Genomic DNA, 20,976 nt, shown 5'->3' on the forward strand with positions numbered 1-20,976 from the left:
TACTGATTAAGTCTAGTCCTGAAATTAGGGTTTTCCGTACGGATCTCAGTGCCCATTCTCTGTACTTTAAGGTTTTTCCCAATCAGCACCACACTTCTGGTGGCGATTAAGTACCCCCCCCCCCCCCCCACACACACACACACACAGCTTGTCTTCAAATTCTGGGTTTCCAAATCAATATAAAAACAAGAATCCCCTGGGGACACTCTAATTCTATGTAATCTGACTCTTTTCCCCAATTACATGTGGTATTCATTATTTTTTCCTAAGGAGAAGTTAAAGGTTAGTTTACAACCATGATTCACACCTCCTCCTAATTTTTAATTTTAATGGTTCTCCTATAGAATCATAGAATCATTAAGGTTGGAAAAGACCTCCAAGATCATCTGGTCCAACCATCACCCTACTACCAAATGTCACCCACTAAACCATGCACCTAAGCACCATGTCCAACCATTCCTTGAACACCCCCAGGGATGGTGACGCCACGACCTCCCTGGGCAACCCGTTCCAATGCCTGACTACTCTTTCCGACAAGAAATGGCTCCTAATTTCCAACCTAAACCTCCCCTGGTGCAACTTGAGGCCATTTCCTCTAGTCCTATCGCTGGTTATCTGTGAGAAGAGGCCGACCCCCCAGCTCCCCACAACTTCCTTTCAGGTAGTAGTAGAGAGCAATAAGGTCTCCCCTGAGCCTCCTCTTCTCCAGACTTAAAAAGCCCAGTTCCTTCAGCCACTCCTCATAAGACTTGTGTTCCAGACCCTTCACCAGCTTCATAGCCCTTCTCTGGATACGTTCCAGGGCCCCAATGTCTTTCTTGTACTGAGGGGCCCAAAGCTGAACACATTACTCAAGGTGTGGCCTCACCAGAGCAGAGTACAGGGGGACGATCACCTCCCTGGTCCTGCTGGCTACACTATTCCTGATACAAGCCAGGATGCCATTGGACTTCTTGGCCACCTGGGCACACTGCCGGCTCATGTTCAGGTGAGCATCTCAGGTCTCAGGGTCAACTGATGCCTTCACCTGGGTGTAATGAGTCCACCCTTTCTCACCTGTTCTTACTGTCATCTCAGCAGTCAGGAGTACTTGGAATGGTCTGTCCCATTCAGGTTGTAACCTCAGTTCCCTCCATGTTCATATCAGAACCCAATCTCCTGCTTGGCACGGATGGATCGGGACTTCCAACGGTGGGGTCTGAGCTAACAATCCACGTTTTTCTTAGCCATCTGTACTGGGTTGGGCTGGGATGTTAACTTTCCCTGCAGCAGCCCATACAGTGCTGTGCTCTGCACTCGTAGCTAAAACAGCAATGGTATCACACCAGTGTTGTGTCTGCTGCTGAGCAGTGCTGGCACAGCATCAGGACTCTCCCTAACTCCCCTAGGGGTGGGCAAAGATGTGAGAAAAGAAACATCACCAGGGCAGCTGACCTAAACCAACCAAAGGGATATTCCATACCATATGATGTCACACTCAGCAATAAAAGGTGGAAAAAGGAGGAAGAGGGGAGGGGTGGGCTCTCGTTGCGAAAACGTCTGTCCTCCTCCCGAACACCGGCTACGTGCGTTGAGGCCCTGCTTCAAGGACGTGGTCAAGCATCGCTCATTTGTGGGAAGTAGAGAGTAATTTCTTTCCTCTGCACTCCCACATAGCCTTTACTTGTTTTGTTTAGTTTTCCCTTTCCCCCTCCCTTTTCCCCTTTCCTTTTTTCCCCTTTAGTTAAATTGTTAATTGTTTGGTTAAATTGTTTAGTTAAATTGTTTAATTAATAATTAATAATAATCTTTCCTTAATAATTATTTTTTTCCTTTAATTAAATCATCCTTATCTCAACCCGTGAGTTGTTCTTTCCTTTACTTCTTCCCCTCCTCATCTAACGAGGGGGAGGGAGAGAGTGGTTGTGGTGTTCAGCTGCCTAGCACGGTAAAACCACCACACCATCCTCCTTATTTTGGGACAGTAGGACCTTCCACTGTCCCCTTATCCACTTAACATTCCCCCCACTGTTATGTCTGCGCAATCACTTTTAAATATGCAAGGTTAGTGGAATTTTCCACTGCGAAAACACAACTTTAATCTTACATTGTCTAGGTCATCTTAAATCACCTCCAGCACAGCTAATTCCCTCAGGTACTGGACACTATCTCCACAGTGGCCCACTTGCCTGGCTGACATATAATATCTTCCTTGAAGGGATACCTTTCCTTCACGCATGACAAGAGTCACCTCTAGAGGCTGAGGGCTCGTGCCTCTTTTCCCATCATTTTCTCAATGCCCCCTCCCCTAGAGAGGGATCCCAGCTGCTTGGAATCCCTAATTTGAGGTTACTGGCCCCGTTTTCAGCTGAAATCGACCCCACTACTTCTGAAATCTTTTCACATATCTTGCAGCTCATTCTGGGATATAAGGATCAGGTGGTAACTGCAGTGTTTATGAGATATTCCTCTTACTCCTCCTGTTCCCGTGATGGCCCTGCTTCAGAATAACCTGCCTTTTCATCTTCTTCCTCCTTCCCCTTCTCAGTAGGAGTTTCCTCCCTTACTAAACAATCTGACTTTTGCATCCATTGTTTCTTCTTGTGTATAGCAACAACTGATACCAGCACTGGTCCAGCTGCAGTGCCTGTCGTAGGGATTGGGATGGACACAGGGCCTGTCACTTTCTTGTCAGATCCAGAGACCTGCTCTTCCCCTTGAGGTTGATGAACAGTGTAGAACAAGGCTCAGTAGGCATGGGTCAGGCCCCAGCATGTTGCAGTGATTTGCGTCTCTCTGGAATTGCATTCTAGAGTGTGACAGCATACTTTCTCCAAACATTTTACTAGTTTTTCAGGATTCAGCACTTGTTAACAGGTGATGTTTTAAAACACTGGAGGTGCCCACTGTCCTAGATACTTACCCATATCCTCCAGCACACCCTGCCACTCATTACTATCCTGCCTCGGGGCAGATCCCTGGATAGTATTCTTAAATAGTTGTTTAACCTTAACCTTTAACCTAAGATGCCTAAGAAAGCTTGTTTCCTTTTTGCAATTTGCTGGAGACATAGCCATTATTTTGTTGATCACATCCATTGGGATCTAACGACGTCCATTTGTATTGGTTTTAGGTTACAAGGTTTTGGTAGCAGGAGGGCTGCAGGGGTGGCCTCTGTGAGAAGAGTCCAGAAGCTGACACATGATAGAAAAGTACCAGTTCCAGCTGGCTCCAAAAGGGACCCGCCGCTGGCCAGAACTGTGCAATAAACGATGTTGCGCCTCTGGAAGAGCATATTTAAGAAAGAGAAAAAAACGCTGCACAACAGCAGCTGGGAGAGAGAGGAGTGAGAAACAGCCCTGCAGACACCAAGGTCAGTGCAGAAGGAGGGCAGGAGGTGCTCCAGGCACCGGAGCTGAAGTTCCCCTGCGGCCTGTGGAGATGACCATGGTGGAGCACGTTGTCCCCCTGCAGCCCATGGTGTACCACGATGGAGCAGATATCCACACTGCAGCCCGTGGAGGAGCCCACAATGGAGCAGATGGATCTGACCTGAAGGAGGTTGCAGCCCATAGAGAGCCCCTGCCGGAGCAGACTCTGGACCAGACCTGTAGCCCACCCAGGAACAGGTGATCTGGCAGGAGCTGCCACCCGTGCGGGACCCATGTTGGAGCAGTTCTTGAAGAGCTGCTGCCTATGGGAAGCCCACATGTGATCAGTTCAGGAAGGACAGCATCCCGTGGGAGGGACCCCACATTGGAGCAGGGGAAGAGAGTGACCATGAAGAAGTGGCTGAGATAAAGCGTTATGGACTGACAATAATCCCCATTGCCCGTTCCCCTGAGCTGCTTGGGGGGAGGACGTAGAAGAGGGTGGATGGGGATAAGGTTTTTTTAGTTTGCTTGTTTGATATCAGTTGTGGCATACCACTTCGGTGCATTTTCCAGTTCTTATTGAAGTTTTAGCATGTCTGTCACTGTAGTACTCAGTGGTGGCATGTCTTCATTCAGGCCACGATAGTCCACTGTTAGCCTTCTCTCTCCATTAGACTTTCACACTGGTCATATGGGACTATTAAAGGTTGAGCGAGTCTTGCTGATCACTCCTTGGATCTCCAGTTGACGAATCAGCTTATGGATGGGGAATCAGGGAGTCTCTGTTGGTGCAATATTGTCACTGGTGTACTGTCATGGTAGCAACTGGCACCTGCTGTTCTTCGACCCTCAGCAACCCCACAGCAGAAGGGTCCTGCAAGAGACTGGGCAAGGCAGACACCTGTTTAATGTCCTCCATCTCCAAGGCAGCTATGCCAAAAGCCCACTGGTACCTTTTGGATCTTTGAAATAACCTTTCCCCAGATGCCAAGGATGCATAGAGCCTCCGAGCCAGTCACAATGGGGTGCTTTTGCCATTCATTCCCAGTGAGGCTCACTTCAGCCTCCAATACTTAACTGTTGAGATCTCCCTGTCATTTATGAAATACAAATGGGTTCTGGCCCTTCTGGCCCTAGCTTGATGACGTTACAGTACACTGTGCACCGGTGTCTACTAAAGCCTTATACTTCTGTGGGTCTGATGTGCCAGGATGTCAAATCCACACAGTCCAATAAATCCAGCTGTCCCTTTCTTACACCTCGCAGGAGGCAGGACCCCTCTAGTCCTCATTATAGTATTCATTACTCTGGGGGACTGCCTGATGGAGTCTGGAGCAGCAATTTTCCCAGAAGACCCCCCCTTTTGTGATGGCTTTTCCTTGCAACTCACGTACCCGTGCCTCTAGGGTCAAGGTAGATTTTCCATCCCATTTCCTCATGTCCTCTCCATGGTCACATAGGTAAAACCACAGGGTGGCACATGGTATGTACCCACTATATCCCCTTTCTTGAGCAGAGGGACACTTACGCCTGATAGCTGAGATATTGGTTCGTACAGGTTGGGAGGAAGATATATTCTCTTTAAGTTGGTGGACCTCTTGCGAAAGTTTCTCCAAAGCATTTGCTTTAAATTGGTGGACCTCTTGAGAAAGCTTCTCCACAGCTGAGACACAGATCTGTAGGGAACAAGAGAGACTTTCTTTGTACTGCCGGAGTTGTTTATTCAATTCATCCACCGTGGATTCCTCTCAGTTTCTCCAGGTCGTTACTGCCAATGAGCTGGCATACGATGATGGTGCGCTCCGTACAAACTTTATCGCGTGCACTTGACTTCATCTGAAACTTTGCATCTCTGGTCGTTGTCTAGGTCATCATAAATCACCTCCAGCACAGCTAATTCCTTTAGGTAATGGATACCTCTGTCCATGGTGTTCAACTTGACGAGTTGACATGCAACATCTTCCTTGAAGGGATACCTTTCCTTCACGCATGACAGGAGTCGCCTCCAGAGGGTGAAGACTTGTGCCCCTTTTCCCATCATTTTCTCAATGCCCGCTTCCCTAGCAAGGGACCCCAGCTGCCTGGCTTCCCTGCCCTCTAATTCCAGGCTATTGGCCTCGTTACCCCAGCATCAGAGCAGGTTCCTCATGGTCTTTCCAGGTCATTACTGCCAATGAACTAGCATATGATGATGGTGCACTCCGTACAAACTTCCGTCACATGGGTCGTGTACACTTGACTTCATCTGGAACTGTGGATATCTTTTTGTTGTCTAGGTCCCTATAAATCACCTCCCGTATGGCTAATTCCCTTAGGTACTGGATTCCCCTCTCCATAGTGGTCCATTTGCCTGGTTGACATACAAGATCTTCCTTGAAGGGATACCTTTCCTTCGCACCTGACAGGAGACACCTCCAGAGGCTGAAGCCTGGTGCTCCATCTCCAATTTCTTTGTCAATGCCTGCGTCCCTAGCAAAGGATCCCAGCCGCCTGACTTCCCTGCCCTCTAGTTCCAGACTACTGGCTCCAGTGTCCCAGCACCTGAGCAGCCAGGAGACAAGGTGCTAACCTGGACAACGGCCGAAATCGTTTTGCATATCTCGTAGCTCACGCTGGTATAGGTTTTGGGAAGTTATTGATATTTTTTCGATATCTTTATCTTCGTCTTCTTGTTCCTCTGATGGCCCAGCCCTGTCTTCTCCATACCTAATCTTAGTAGGAGTTCCCCCGCGTTCTAAACAACCTGACTTTCTCAACCATTTTTTCATCTTGGTTACAGGTGCAACTGACACTGGTACAGTCTGTTTCCCTGGATCAGCCTTGGGGCCTGTCCTAGGGCTTCGAGTGTCTGCAGAGTCTGTCACAGGGGTTATAGTCATATCAAATGCAGCTCGGTAAACATAGGCCAAGCCCCAGCACGTTGCAGTGAGTTGTGTCTCTTTGGCATTGCCAGGGTGGTGACACACCTTGTTCAAGCATTCTACCAGTTTTTTAGGATTTTGCAGTTCTTCAGGGTTGAATTTCCAAAGCAATGGAGGTGCCCACTGCTCTGGATGCCTGCCCATATCCTCCCACACTCCCTGCCACTCATAACTATCCTGCCTCGGGACAGATCTCTGGATGGCATTCCTAAGTAGTTGTTTAATGTTAAACGAAACCTGAAATATATTCAAGAGACATAACAATAAGAACATGCTGGTCTGAACATCCTAAGGATATTCAAAGTTTTGAAAAGCTATCATAACTCACCTGGAGGAGAAGAGGGAGGTGAAGGAAAAAGGGAGAATGAACAAGAGGGAAAAAAAACATCTCCCCAGTCCCCTTATACTGGGTCTGTCTGTGATGGAGTTAACTTTCCCTGCAGCAGCCCATACAGTGTTGTGCTCTGCACTGGTAGCTAGAACAGCACTGGTATCACACCAGTGTTGTGTCTACTGCTGAGCAATACTGGCATAGCATCAGGACTCCCCCTAACCCCCCCCAGAGCCAGCAGGCTGGGGGTGGGCAAAAGGTGAGGAAGGAACATCACCAGGGCAGCTGACCTAAACCAACCAAAGGGATATTCCATACCATATGATGTCACACTCAGCAATAAAAGGTGGAAAAAGGAGGAAGAGGGGAGGGGTGGCTTTCGTTGCAAAAACGTCTGTCCTCCTGAACAACAGCTACGTGCGTTGAGTCCCTGCTTCAAGCATGTGGTCAAGCATCTCTTGTTGGTGGGAAGTAGAGAGTAATTTCTTTCCTCTGCACTTCCACACAGCCTTTGCTTTTTTTTTTTTTTTCCCTTTTCCCCTTTCCCTTTTTTCCCTTTAGTTAAATTATTTAATTAATAATATTTTTTCCTTAATAATTATTTTTTCCTTTAATTAAATTATCCTTATCTCAACCCGTGAGTTGTTTCTTTCCTTTTCTTCTTCCCCTCCTCTTCTGAGGAGGTGGAGTGAGAGAGCGGTTGTGGTGTTCAGCTGCCTAGCAAGGTAAAACCACCACAAACCTTCATAGGTTGGTTCCCTGATGAAAAAGGGTAATAGAATCATAGAATATCCCGAGTTGGAAGGGACCCATAAGGATCACCGAGTCCAACTCCTGGCACCACACAGGTCTACCCAAAATTTTAGACCATGTGACTGAGTGCACAGTCCAAACGCTTCTTAAATTCCAACAGGCTTGGTGCAGTGACTACGTCCCTGGGGAGCCTGTTCCAGTGTGTGACCACCCTCTCGGTGAAGAACCTCTTCCTGATGTCCAGCCTAAACCTCCCCTGCCTCAGCTTGACTCCATTCCCTCGGGTCCTATCACTAGTCACTACAGACAACAGATCGGGGCCTGCCCCTCCACTCCCCCTCGCGAGGAAGCTGTAGACTGTGATGAGGTCTCCCCTCAGCCTCCTCTTTTCCAGGCTGAACAGGCCAAGTGGCCTCAGCCGCTCCTCGTATGTCTTCCCCTCTAGGCCCTTCACCATCTTTGTAGCCCTTCTCTGGACACTCTCCAATAGTTTCACACCCTTTTTGTACTGTGGTGCCCAGAACCGCACACAGTACTCGAGGTGAGGCTGCACCAGCGCAGAGTAGAGCGGGACAATCACTTCCCTCGACCGACTAGCAATGCCGTGCTTGATGCACCCCAGGATACGGTTGGCCCTCCTGGCTGCCAGGGCACACTGCTGGCTCATATTCAACTTGCTGTCAACCACAACCCCCAGATCCCTTTCTGCGGGGCTGCTCTCCAGCGTCTCGTCGCCCAGTCTGTACGTATAGCCAGGGTTGCCCTGTCCCAGGTGCAGGACCCGGCACTTGCTCTTGTTAAACTTCATGTGGTTGGTGATCGCCCAGCTCTCCAATGTGTCCAGATCTCTCTGCAAGGCCTTTCCACCCTCAGCAGAGTCCACAACTCCTCCAAGTTTGGTGTCGTAGGCAAATTTGCTCAAAACACCTTCTAGTCCTACATCCAAATCATTTATAAAGACATTGAAGAGGACTGGCCCTAAACTGGAGCCCTGGGGGACCCCACTAGTGACCATCCGCCAGCCTGATGCGGCCCCATTTACCACAACCCTTTGAGCACAAAAAGAACACATCAGCTGGCTTCCCTTGATCGACTAGATGCATTATCTTATCATAAAAGGAAATCAAATTTGTTAGGCAGGACCTACCCCTCGTGAACCCATGTTGGCTGGGACCAATGACTGCAGGTCATTTTAACGAGGGTATAATTGTCATGGGGGGTAGGTGGGGCTGGGATAACAGTGCTACCAAGCTGAGACTAGGGATAGAATGATCACTGGCATTACACCAAAAACGTGTAATTATTAATAGTTTCTGAGGTAGCGTTTGTACTGCTGAGTACAAATTTGTACTGCTGAGTACAAATACCAGATTAGTCTCATGGCCAGCAATTTTATCATATCATAAGCCAGTGTTACAGAGTACAGCAAAATAATAACCCTAAACCAGCCCCCAGAAATGATAAAAAGCATGACACGGAATACATACAGTAAATAATATGCTATACAAAACAATTCGGAAAACAGACAGCAGACCTGAGATTAAAAAAAATCAACATTGTGATTAGCAAATATTAATCTTGTCTAATGCTTATAACAACTTTGTTTTAACACGCTCTGGTTAGATCTGTTGTTATCTCAACCCTTTGTGCCCCACGTTGCGCACCAAAAGGACTGTTGTGGTTTACCCCAGTAAGCAGCAACGTACCGCAGCCATTTGCTCACATCCCCCCGCCAGAGGGATGGGGGAGATAATCTGGAGGAAAAAAAAGTAAAAGCTCATGAGCTGAGATAAAGACAGTTTAATAGGACAGAAAATGAATGGAAATAATAATGATCATAATAATAATAATATAATGTTCAAAGTAAGTGATGCACAATGCAATTGCTTACCACCCGCTGACCAATGCCCATCCCCTCCCTAAGCAGCAGTTCCCCTCCACTCTGGCCAGCCACCCCATATTAATTGTTCAGCATGATGTCATATGGTATGGAATATCCATTTAGCCAGTTTGGGTCAGATGTCCTGGTTCTGTCCCCTCCCAGCTTCTTGTGCATTGGCAGAGCAGTATGAGAAAGTGAAAAGTCCTTGACTTACTTAGTGTAAGCACTGCTCTGCAACGACTAAACAATCAGTGTGGTATCAACATTATTCTCATCCTAAATCCAAAACACAGCACCATAGCAGCTTCTATGAAGAAAATTAACTCTATGCCAGCTGAAACCAGGCCAGGCACGAAGGATTTGAGATGACGACACATTTGACTCGAGTGTGGGGTGTGCTAGACCAAATATAGCAGCTGTGTGGTACTTAGCTGCCTACCAGGGTTAAACCACAATAGAGCTATTGATACAAAATACAGAAGGCCTACATAAATACCTCATAAACAGCAAGTTACAGTGAAAATCTGTTTATTGCATATCATGAGCTGAATGCTTATAAAGCCGTTTTAAGAATGACACAGTAAACTTAACACATCCTCCTGGTCAAAACTTCTGTAAGGAACAGTGCCCAGAAATTCTGGATGGAACAAGATGAGGACCTACACTGGATAAGTAAGTCTAAATGTTGGTCCCATTAGTTCTACCAAAAGTAGCAAACTTGACGACTTGATGCCCTGTGTGTGATCCGGCCATTACGGAAAGACAAAGACACATTGTACCAGTATGGCTTACATAGGGATTAGGTAGTGAGGTCAACTGATTTAAATGTGGTAACAAAAAAAAGTCTTAATCACAGGGAAAGAACAGATATATGTCACCAAAGGAACGAATAAAAGCACATTGCCATTTAAATATACCCTCAAGAGCTTGTAAAATAGGGTGTCTACCCAATCCTGAACAGAATTCTTATAGTGTCATTATACCTTCTATCTTACTATAAAATCATTGTTGCTATTGGGAGCTGCACAAAAATGTCAAGATCGTCATATGGGATTACACAAAACACAGAGGACTGTATAGACCTCTCAACATCAACAAACATCAATTTCACCGAAGTTGAGCTTTAAAGAAAAAAAAAAACCACCCTCACAGCCCTTACTGTTACAAAAAAAACATAGTCTCCTTTGTTTTTGAAGGTTAAAGAGTTATGATGATGTTTTGGCAAGCCTAAGGAGAGAGGAGCTGCCAGTAGTTTTTTGGACTAGATGGATTGTCTTTGACCATGACCAGTTCCAGCTGCTTCAGAGACAAGTGAAAAAAATTCCTAAGAGGCAATTACAAAATAACGCAGCCACAGACAAGATTTCTTCCTGTCTCCCATCAGTTGGAGGTGATTTAAACTACAAACTCAGGTAGAACAGAAACTACCTTTTACGATTGCCGGTGTAAATTTTTTAAGCTTTAAGTATAGAATTGGATATTCCTACCATCCCTACCAACATCCTCCTTAAAATTCTGCTAGGCTTCCAGCATCCATGTCCTCTGGTAACATGTTCCACGTGATAACTGTTCCTAATTTATTCTCCTTTATCATTTTTAAGTTTTCTCTTTACAACACTGACAGTTCTCAAGTTCGTTTCTTTCCCATAATACAAGAACACAAGCTCGTGATCTTTCTTTTTAAACACCATTTGATGGTTAATCCCTAAAAAAATAAGAAATAAGAAACAAATCACCATTTTTCTTTTCCTGGAACTTCCATCACATCTTCAGTTGCTCTTCCCAATTACTGGAATGTCCCTTCTCATGCCTGTTACATTATTTCTAACATAGTGAGACCACCACTGTATTCCCCCCTCCCCTTTCCAAATGAGCAAATATATAATTAATTTCTCTGTTCTTCTAGGTAGCATTTCAGATTTGCAAAGACAGAGAGAATAGGATCATAGACTCATAGAAAGGTTTGGTTTGGAAGGGACCTTTAAGATCATTTAGTTCCAAACCCCGGCCATGGGCAGGGACATCTCCCACTAGATCAGGTTGCCCAAAGCCCCATCCAACCTGGCCTTGAACATTTCCAGGGATGAGGCACCCACAACTTCTCTGGGCAACCTGTTCCAGTGCTTCAGCCTGAGGAAGAAAAGGACAGAACATGACTGGACTGGAAACGTAAAGGAAAAATACCAATCAGCCTACTAAAGGTCTGCAGGGCATAAGACTGATTTATCCTATTTCAGCAAAAGACTGAACTAATGAAAAAAAAAAAGTGAGATATTATTTTTCCAAATGATTATGTAGGTCTTTGTCATCATTAATTGGATAATGCACAAGAAGTGGAGATATGGGTATAAGTTCACTTGCAAAGCAGTGGGCTATTATTATTTTAGTAAAGGGAATTTATCATCAGACAAATGTCCATATTTAGACCTCAAAAAGGAACATCTTCTGGACAGAATGAAACTCTTACAGCTGGTCTTGCAGCTATGTTCTGGCCCACTCTCTAGTGCTCTAGCTCTTCTGTGTGATAAGGCACATTTTTCAAGACTGGAAATGCAGTCCATTGTTAGCAATTCACAACCTAAAATGAATGAGTTCTTTCCTGTTTCCAAGACAGACTATCAAGGCATATTTCAAGCAACATACATAAATTATACTGAAATAAGTAGTAAATTTCAGTATCAGAAATTATTATAAAAAGCCAAACTAGCTGACCACCTAATATGCTTTTATATTACATGAATATAACGAGTTATCCCATGTAATTATAACTGGAAATATTATCTGTAACTCTAGACAACATTCATACCAATGTTTACCCACTGAGAAAAAACAGATACACAGCAAGCAACTCTGCAGCGTCAGTCCTCAAAAATGTTGTTTTTTATCCAAACCCTAGTTTTCATGTGGTTTTGGTCATGAGTTCTAACAGTGGCTTTCACTTGTAAATCTATTTTTATTCAGTCCTATAAGAAATCTTTCATGAAACACTTAAACCTAATTAGAACTTGTCAAAATGACAGAATATGTAAGTCACTTTTATTTCCAGAATGTTCTGGTCTCATTCTCACATTTAATGTGTTTTACATCTCTTTGCAATTTTGTTGTAGTGAACAAGTACAAATTTTAACAGTGATGTTTTACCAAAAATGTTATTCTCCTATTTCTTCTTTTTATTTAAAGAAAAATACTTATCTGGAATTAATAAAGCTCTGTATTCAGAAAAGCATTTAGCATAGTTGTGGACAGATGGGAAGAAGTGCATACTTTTAAAAATGACACCATTAACAAAGTAAACATTTTATTCAGCAAATAAACACTTAGATAAGGAAATTTTAATGAACTATTATACTTACCTCTCAAAACAATATTTAGCTTAAAAAAATGATTTCCTACAGACAAGACAATGTGAAAAAAAGCGCAGACTGACCAACAAACTGCTTTCTCAAGAAGATTCTTAAACAGCTTAAATTGTGCTTTCAACCTAGGGTAGCTGGTATGATACACAGCCCTGATTCTACCTGGGTTACAGGTCTGAGTTCAGCAGATCCAGGTAGCTCACTGTTGTTGAAGGAGAAGATCAAACTTCACATTCCATCCCAGCCATGCATTTCCTACACACTGACACTTTTGGGGTCACAGACCCTCTGAGAGTCATTTGAACTCACTAATGCTGAGGAAACCTATCACATCCATAAGTTTGCTAATTTAATGCAATTAATGCATTAAATAATCTGGAAAAAAACACATTGACTACAATGGATGGGAGAGAGAGTTTGTAGGAACAATGCAGCTGACAGAGGCACACTCCACTTGTTAGAAACAGACAAATCAATCTTGATTGCCTGCGCAACCACAGCCCAGGTTGGTAACCTACCTTCTGAAAGGCAAAGCAATCTAAATGCAATCTAGTGTGGGCTGTACTTCGATATTTGTCTCAAAATGCTCCTTTCTGCATACCTAGGGATATCTCCTCCACCAGTCTCAATGGAAAACAAGCAAACATCACAATAGCCGGAACCCACTAACCTTGGTACAACACTGTACTGTGGTTACTCACACAAAGATCAAACTAACAAAAATGCTCAACAGTTTGCACAACTGTTGTGAAAATATCCTCCTAGTATATTACTGATGTGTAATATATTTAATATGCTGCATCACATATGTGATACAGCAAAATATGTGAATCGTTAACAGTAATGAAAATAAGTATTATGTTCAAGTTACTGTTCTCACTTCTGATTTTAGAAGTGAGCAGAACCCTGCAACGTGGAAAATGCAGCAAAGCATTCTCATCCCTTATTTTCCAAAAGATATATAAAACAGTCAGTTACATGTATTAGAAGTTGACACGGGCCTCAGAAAAATAGTTTTACAAGCTGCTACAGTGAGGTTTTCTGAAACCTCAAACAGAGATCTGCAGGAGTTATGCACCTATCAGATTCTTCACATGACACACAAGCCATTAAGCACAAATTGAGGGGTTAGGTTTAATACAGCATCCAGCTAACACTGAGCATTTGATTTTTATTGTAGGGTTGAACTGTACTATGGGACTTAGCTGCATGAAGACTTGCTGCTCATTTCTTGCCTCATGACAAAATCATGCTAACTTCAGTGCTTTTGACCTTCGGGTCTTTCTTCCATTAAAATCATTTGATTATTCTTTAGCAAGCTCCTGAACACTGAAGAAAATAAAAGACTTTCCAGAAAATGTGAGAAGAACCCTACCCTGGTTTAGTAGGTTTCATAGATCTCACAGAGGCCAGGAACAGATGACATATTCCCACTCAAATTAAAGAGCTGAAGTCCCGAGTGACCTGCCTTTCAGTCAGTGAACTTCCCATTTCAGTTCTCCCCATCCAGACAAATAGTTAGCACACTAAATGTGACACACACACATCCTTTATTCACGTGTATTCCTAGACAGCAACATATACGCTCCTGCCAGGAGATGCTGGGCAAGATGACAAACACTGGATCCCCAACAGAGAAAATAACAACTCAGGCATAAACAGCAAGCACTCTTCTTATATTTTAACCATAAAGAACATCTGAAATAATACCATCAAGCTTTCTGTCACGTGATGGAAGTGTTCAAAGGCATTTCTGTCAGTGTATACTGTAGTGTAATTTTTTGAGAACACAGCTCGTACGCCAGAGAAAACAAAGTTATTTCTTTACATTAAAGCCCCTTCCTCCCTCCGTCATCTAATCCCCTCCCCTAAGGCCCTCCCACCTCCATGCCAAAGCTTCCCCAGGCCCTCCTCCCCCAACCACGCCCTTCTCCCCCCCATCACCTCATCGCCCCCATCCAAACCCACCCCACGCGTCTCGTTACCCACCTTAGACCTCTCCCCTCCCCCACCAGCCCAGCCCATCCACGCTTCCCTCACGCGTCCCCCTCTCGTTCACCTCACCTTTCTCCCCCCACATTTCAACCCTCTACCCCTGCCACCGCCCCTCCCTTCCTCCTCCCAGCGCTGCCGCAGCCTCCCCGTCCCCAGCGGCCGCCGCTCGCAACCGCCCTCCACCGCCGAGCACGAGCGCTCTCCTGACAACCGCAGCGCGAGCCAGGCCCGGCCCCTCCCTGACCCCACGCACACAATGGACTCCGCAAGCAGCCTCCTCCCCGATCCCCGCTGCGCACTGGGGCGGCGGTGCCCAGCCATGGGCTGCGGCCGCTCCCACAGGCCCCTACCGCCGGCCAACCCCCACTGACCATCGCTGCGCTTGATCTCCACGTAGATTCCTATCTGGATCTTGCCGAAGTTGGCCGCTGCCATCGCTTCATGGGGCAGCCGGGGAGAGCGGAGGCGCTGCCGACCAGACACGCAGGAGGTGGAGCAGGCGCGCGCGCACAGCAGCGGCGGCAGCTCTGGGAAAGGTGGGCGGACGGGAGGGAGGAAGAGACGGGGAGAGGGAGGAGGGGGGAAGGGAAAGAAGGCAGCAGCCGGATACAACAGGCGTCAGGAGCTGTTGCGCCTGCGAGCTTCGTCGTGGCGTCACGGCGGGACTGGCTTGGGGTGGGGGCTGAAGCGTCGTCACTGCCTTCTTCAGCCGTCTGCGGTCTTCTCCTCCCCCTGCTGCGGAGGAAGGGGACGCTGGACCCGCGCGCCTGGGTTCCCCGCCGCGCACCCTGGCACTGGGGCACCCGAGGCGAGGCTGCTTGTCTGGCGGTTCCCAGTGTATCTGCCCCGCGGCTGCAGGGCCACGCGTGGTGAGCTCCGCCTCTCCCGCGCCCTCCTCCCCACTCTCCGTGCCGCAGTGCTCCCTCGCAGCCGCCCTTCGCGGGTGTCACACGATGGGCGCTCCCACTGCGTGGGGGGCCGACGCCCGGCGAGAGAGCCGTGCTCCGGGGCCGGACCGGGACGAGGTCATCGCGGCCGCAGGGCGGCTGTGCTAGCCTATACCTCTCGCACCTGTCCCCGGCTTGCAGACAGGCGCCCGTGTGGCACCAGACGGTGGCTGAGCTGCTCTGAAGTTTTAGTGTAATAGCTTAATTTACCTCATGTCTGCTCGTAGAGGTCCCTTGTGCCAAGTGGAGCAGCTTAAAAGGATGCTTTGTACTTGCTCCCCAACCTGCCAGCAGCTTCAGTCCAAGTAAGGCTGACACAGTGAAAACTCAATAACCAAAGTTATTAAGCAGGTATTCTTTGTTACAGCACCGGGTGTGTGGGGGATAGTTCTGCCTAACACACACACACACTAAGGGTTACTGACAGTGTGCTTATATTAGTGGGAAAAATACATATTCATTTCATTTCCCGTGAGTCTCCTGCATATTCATCAGGTCTCCGAAGAATCATTAACATAGGTTTCCGCCCCTGTTCGCATGCGTACTGGAGTCCTTAAGTGGTCCTCCAGCGCACTCTGGTGGTCTTTTGATGAAGGCCAGAAGTCTTCCTCGCTGCTAAACTCCTGATCCTTCCTTTCTTTGACAGACTTCAGCAGTCAAGCCAGTTCTTGCTGGTTCCATTATCTATGCATACAGTCTTTTACTCCCTTATCTTTGGGGTCGTTAACATACAACTGTGCTAGCTAAGACCTACAGAATCAACATCCTTTATCTTGTTCCCTGTCTCAAGGCCATGGTGACAACAGCATCCATCTATCCCCACCTCATGACTGCCCCATGCACTTGTACCACTTTAATAGGAACAAAACACACTTCATGTTCCTCATTTCCTTACAGTGGCTCCTGTACCTCAAGCAAGGCACTTCATTAGACATTGTCCCTTGGGTTTCTCCTGCAAGGGTGGTTCCTAACCCGACGAAGCCACCACGGGTTTAAAATTGCCTTTCCTGCACAGCTTTCTAGTCACCTTGAGCAGCAGCACAATTAATACTCCTAAACACACATCTTTGCCCAGCAAAGCCAGTCTATTAAAACTAATTCCCCAATCCAAGCTCCAGCTGGTAATACATAATGAAAGCTGACACCTTGCCACCCTTCTTGAGAGCTGCAAGCTCCCCGCAGCCCATCACCCTCTTTCCCTCATGTCTTCACCCTGCTTCTGCTTTCACTATGCTGAAAGCAGAGCGAGTCAGTCAGAGATTTATGGCTCCCAATTCCTGCAGGCTTTCAATATACTTTTATATAAATCTATGCAAAAGAGAGCCAGAAGTTGAACTGACAAAAAGAAACAACAGCAACTGTCTGGCACAACTTAATTGTTATTTATATTGCCTCTGACTGGTATAAACAACCCTTTTGATGAACTGCCAAGGAAAAATAAAAGATGAGTGAAAGTTTAACAATTTTATTTTTGAGGTTTAAAAACTGGGTCTTATTCTCTTATTCTTGCCCAGCTTCATTTTTTACACAAGAAATTTAGGTCTGAATCACTGTATTCATGGAAGGCATTCCTTACTACAGTTATGCTGGAATTATGATACTAAAAGCAGCAAGCAAGATCCAAGAAAACTATTTTGGCTTTCTAGTTTGGTCACTATCCATTTAATTTACACTACTGACAAACACAAAGAAATGCTACTTTGAAAAAGATCAGATGCCTTTAAGAAAGCCTCTTCTAAGTATAAAAGTTAAAGATATGCATGTTCTTTTAAAAATGTAGCTGTTTTTGAATTAAAACCAAATGCAACAAATGGTTTAAACAAACAAATATTAGACATATTAAAGCTGAATGAAAAAAAAATCTTCTACTCATTATAATTCCATGGCACTTCAGTGATGTGGACTGAACAATGTTCTTCCTGCACAATTTCTACTACATAGACTTATCTTTTATAATTCAGCTTTGTCTTGGAGAAGTACCCACATTAGACTTGGATAGCCACTCTATTGTCTCTGTGTAACAGTTAAATTTATCATAGAATATCCTGTGTATACTTCAACTTTCATCCTCCACTATTAGTCCTGAAGACAGAAATGCCTATCTCCAAAATCCATCCTCTCAGAACCCCTGCTTGCCCTTGTCCCTGTATTAGTCCCACCTCAAACAGCATGCCCGTGTCCCTTGTCATGCTGTCCACTCTCTACACATTCCCAAAGTTTCTCAAGGTCCCACCCACACAGCTGCAGGACTCCCCTTCCTCCTCTACAGCCATAGGCAGCCCCTGTTGTCTGCAGCCCTTGACTCACAGAATCACAGAATCGAAGGGGTTGGAAGAGACCTCGAAAGATCATCGGGTCCAATCCCCCTGCCAAAGCAGGTTCCCTAAAGCAGGCTGCCCAGGTAGGCATCCAGACGGGCCTTGAATATCTCCAGAGGAGACTCCACAACCTCCCTGGGCAGCCTGTTCCAGTGCTCCGTCACCCTCACCATGAAGAAGTTCTTTTGCATGTTGGTGCAGAACTTCCTGTGATCCATTTTGTGGCAATTGCCCCTTGTCCTGTCCCCACAAACCACTGAGAAGACATTGGCCAAATCCCTCTGTCTCCCACACCTCAGGTATTTATACACATTGATGAGATCCCCTCTCAGTCTTCTTTTCTCCAGGCTGAACAGACCCAGGTCTCTCAGCCTTTCCTCATAGGGAAGATGCTCCAGGCCCCATATCATCTTTGTGGTCCACCGCTGGACTCTTTCCAGGAGATCCCTGTCTTTTTTGTAGCGGGGAGCCCAGAACTGGACACAGTACTCCAGGTGAGGCCTGATCAGGGCAGAGTACAGGGAGAGGATCACCTCCCTTGACCTGCTGGCCACACTCCTTTCAATGCACGCCAGGATCCCATTGGCCCTCTTGGCCACGAGGGCACACTGATGGCTCATGGTCAACCTGTCGTCCACCAGGACCCCCAGGTCCTTCGCCTCAGAGCTCCTCTCCAGCAGGTCGTCCCCCAGCCTGTACTGATATGTCCGGTTGTTCCTTCCCAGGTGCAAGACTCTACACTTGTTCTTGTTAAACCTCATTTGGTTTCTTCCTGCCCAGCTCTCCAGCCTGCCCAGGTCTCGCTGAATGGCAGCACAGCCTTCTGGCGTGTCAGCCACTCCTCCCAGCTTTGTGTCATCGGCATACTTGCTGAGGGTGGACACTATTCCCTCATCAAGGTCTTCAATGAAGATGTTGAACGAGACTGGACCCAGCACCAACCCCTGGGGAACGCCGCTAGTCATAGGTCTCCAGCCGGACTCTGCATCGCCGATCACCACCCTCTGAGCTCGGCCAGTCAGCCAGTTCTCAACCCACCTAACTGTCCACTCCTCTATCCCACACGTTCTCAGCTTTGCTATCAGGATGTCATGGGAGACAGTATCAAAAGCCTTGCTAAAGTCAAGGTAGATGACATCCACTGCTCTCCACCCATCTACCCAGCTGGTGATGCCATCATAGAAGGCAACGAGGTTGGTCGAGCAGGATTTCCCCTTGGTGAATACATGCTGACTACTCCTAACCTTCTTCTCTTCCAATTGCTTGGAGATGGCATCCGGAACAAGCTGTTCCAACACCTTTCCAGGGACAGAGGTGAGACTGACTGGCCTGTAGTTTCCCGGATCCTCCTTCTTGCCCTTCTTGAAGACGGGAGTGACACTGGCTATCCTCCAATCTTCAGGCACCTCTCCTGTTCTCCAGGACCTTTCAAAGATGATATAGAGCAGTTCGGCGATAACCTCTGCCAACTCCCTTAGCACACGTGGATGCATCCCATCGGGACCCATGGACTTGTGTGTGTTGAGCCAACTCAGACACTCCCGAACCACGCTCTCGTCAACCACAGGGGAGCCCTCCATTTCCCAGCCTCTTTCTGCCCCTGCCAGGGTTGAGGAGTCCTGGGGAGGAGTCCTTGAAGCAAAGACTGAAGCAAAGAAAGCATTCAGTATCTCCACCTTCTCAGCATCCCCTGTTACCAGGACACCCTCCTCGTTCAGCAAGGGACCCACATTATCCCTAGTCTTCCTTCTACTGTTTACATACTTAAAAAAACCTTCTTATTATCTGTTATCTCTTTTGCAAGCCTCATCTCTAGGTGGGCTTTAGCCTTCCTCATCGCGTCCCTGCAGGCCCTGACAACACTTCTATATTCCTCCCAAGAGGACAGGCCCTTTTTCCACATTTCATAGACCTTCCTCTTCCTTTTGGTCTTACCGATGAGCTCCTTGCTCATCCACGCAGGTTTCCTGCCCCCCTTCCCCAATTTCCTACTCTTCGGGATGCACCGATCCTGACCTTGGAAGAAGTGCTGTTTAAATATAGCCCAGCTCTCACAAGCACCCTTGCCTTCTAGCAATCTAGCCCATGAGATACTCCCAAGCAGGTTCCGGAAGAGGTCGAAGTTGGCTCTTCAAAAGTCCAGGGTAGCAATCCTGCTTTTAGCCTTACTTCCTCCACCAAGTTCCATCTTGAACTCCACCATCTCATGGTCGCTGCATCCCAAGCTTCCCCCAACCTTCACATCCCTAACAAGCCCATCCCTGTTGGTAAGGACAAGGTCCAGAAGCACTCCCTGCCTCATCGGCTCCTCCACCACCTGCGTCAGAAAATTGTCTTCAACTCATTGCAGGAACCGTTTGGACTGAACGTGCCTGGCTGAGTTGCTTACCCAACAGATGTCTGGATAATTGAAGTCCCCCATGAGAACCAGTGCCCGGGATCGTGAGGCTACTTCCAGCTGCTTGTAGAAGGCCTTGTCGACCTCCTCCTCCTGATCTGTTGACCTGTAGTACACCCCCACAACAGTGTCCCCCATTCCAGCCCACCCCTTCTCACCCACAAGCTCTCCACTTGTTCTTCACCCTCCCCCAGGTGGAGCTGGGTACACTCTAATTGCTCTCTCACATAAAGGGCAACCCCACCCCCTCACTTCCCCAGCCTGTCTCTCCTAAAAAGGACATAGCTCTCCATGACAGCGTTCCAGTCATGCGAGCTGTCCCACCACGTCTCTGTGATCACAACGAGATCGTGGCCCTGCGACTGAACACAGATCTCGAGCTCATCCTGTGTATTTCCCATGCTTCGCACATTGGTATACAGGCACTTGAGGGAAGCAGCAGGCGCAGTTACCCCTGGAGGGACGCAAGAAGAAGATTCCGGACGGGGTATTGGGATCATTACCTTCTCTGAGGAGCCCTCGGACAATCCTATGGGACAACTCAGAGGTTTTTCCCTACTATCTTCAACAGTGACAGCAGTGACAGCTTCCCCCAGCCCTTGTCTGTCACTTTTAGCTCCCTTCCCTTCCCCCGTCAAACCTAGTTTAAAGCCCTGGTAATCAGCCCAGAGAGCTTGCTCCCCAACACTCATGTGCCCCACTTGCTGAGTTGGAGTCGGTCA

General features: G+C 47.0%; 1 protein-coding gene across 9 annotated transcripts in view; it reads right to left on the minus strand.

Moving 5' to 3' along the window:
* Positions 1-16,051, minus strand: part of LOC308184725 (kinesin-like protein KIF2A) — a 374,830-nt gene extending 358,779 nt beyond the window's left edge. For 2 of the 9 annotated variants that reach the window (XR_013942889.1, XM_080572102.1), the window contains exon 1: positions 14,963-16,050. Coding sequence is in view for 6 of the 9 variants with exons in the window: in XM_080572100.1 (XP_080428226.1) it covers positions 14,963-15,026 (64 nt within the window). In the remaining 3 variants the exon portion in view is untranslated. Of the gene's footprint in view, positions 1-14,962 lie in introns of all 9 variants that reach the window. The other 7 variants (XM_080572104.1, XM_080572105.1, XM_080572100.1 and 4 more) reach the window with 6 other exon arrangements.
* Between the last annotated feature and the right edge of the window lie 4,925 nt (positions 16,052-20,976).

The sequence above is a fragment of the Anser brachyrhynchus genome, assembly GCF_964034855.1.
Source record: "Anser brachyrhynchus genome assembly, chromosome: W".
NCBI lineage: Eukaryota > Metazoa > Chordata > Aves > Anseriformes > Anatidae > Anser > Anser brachyrhynchus.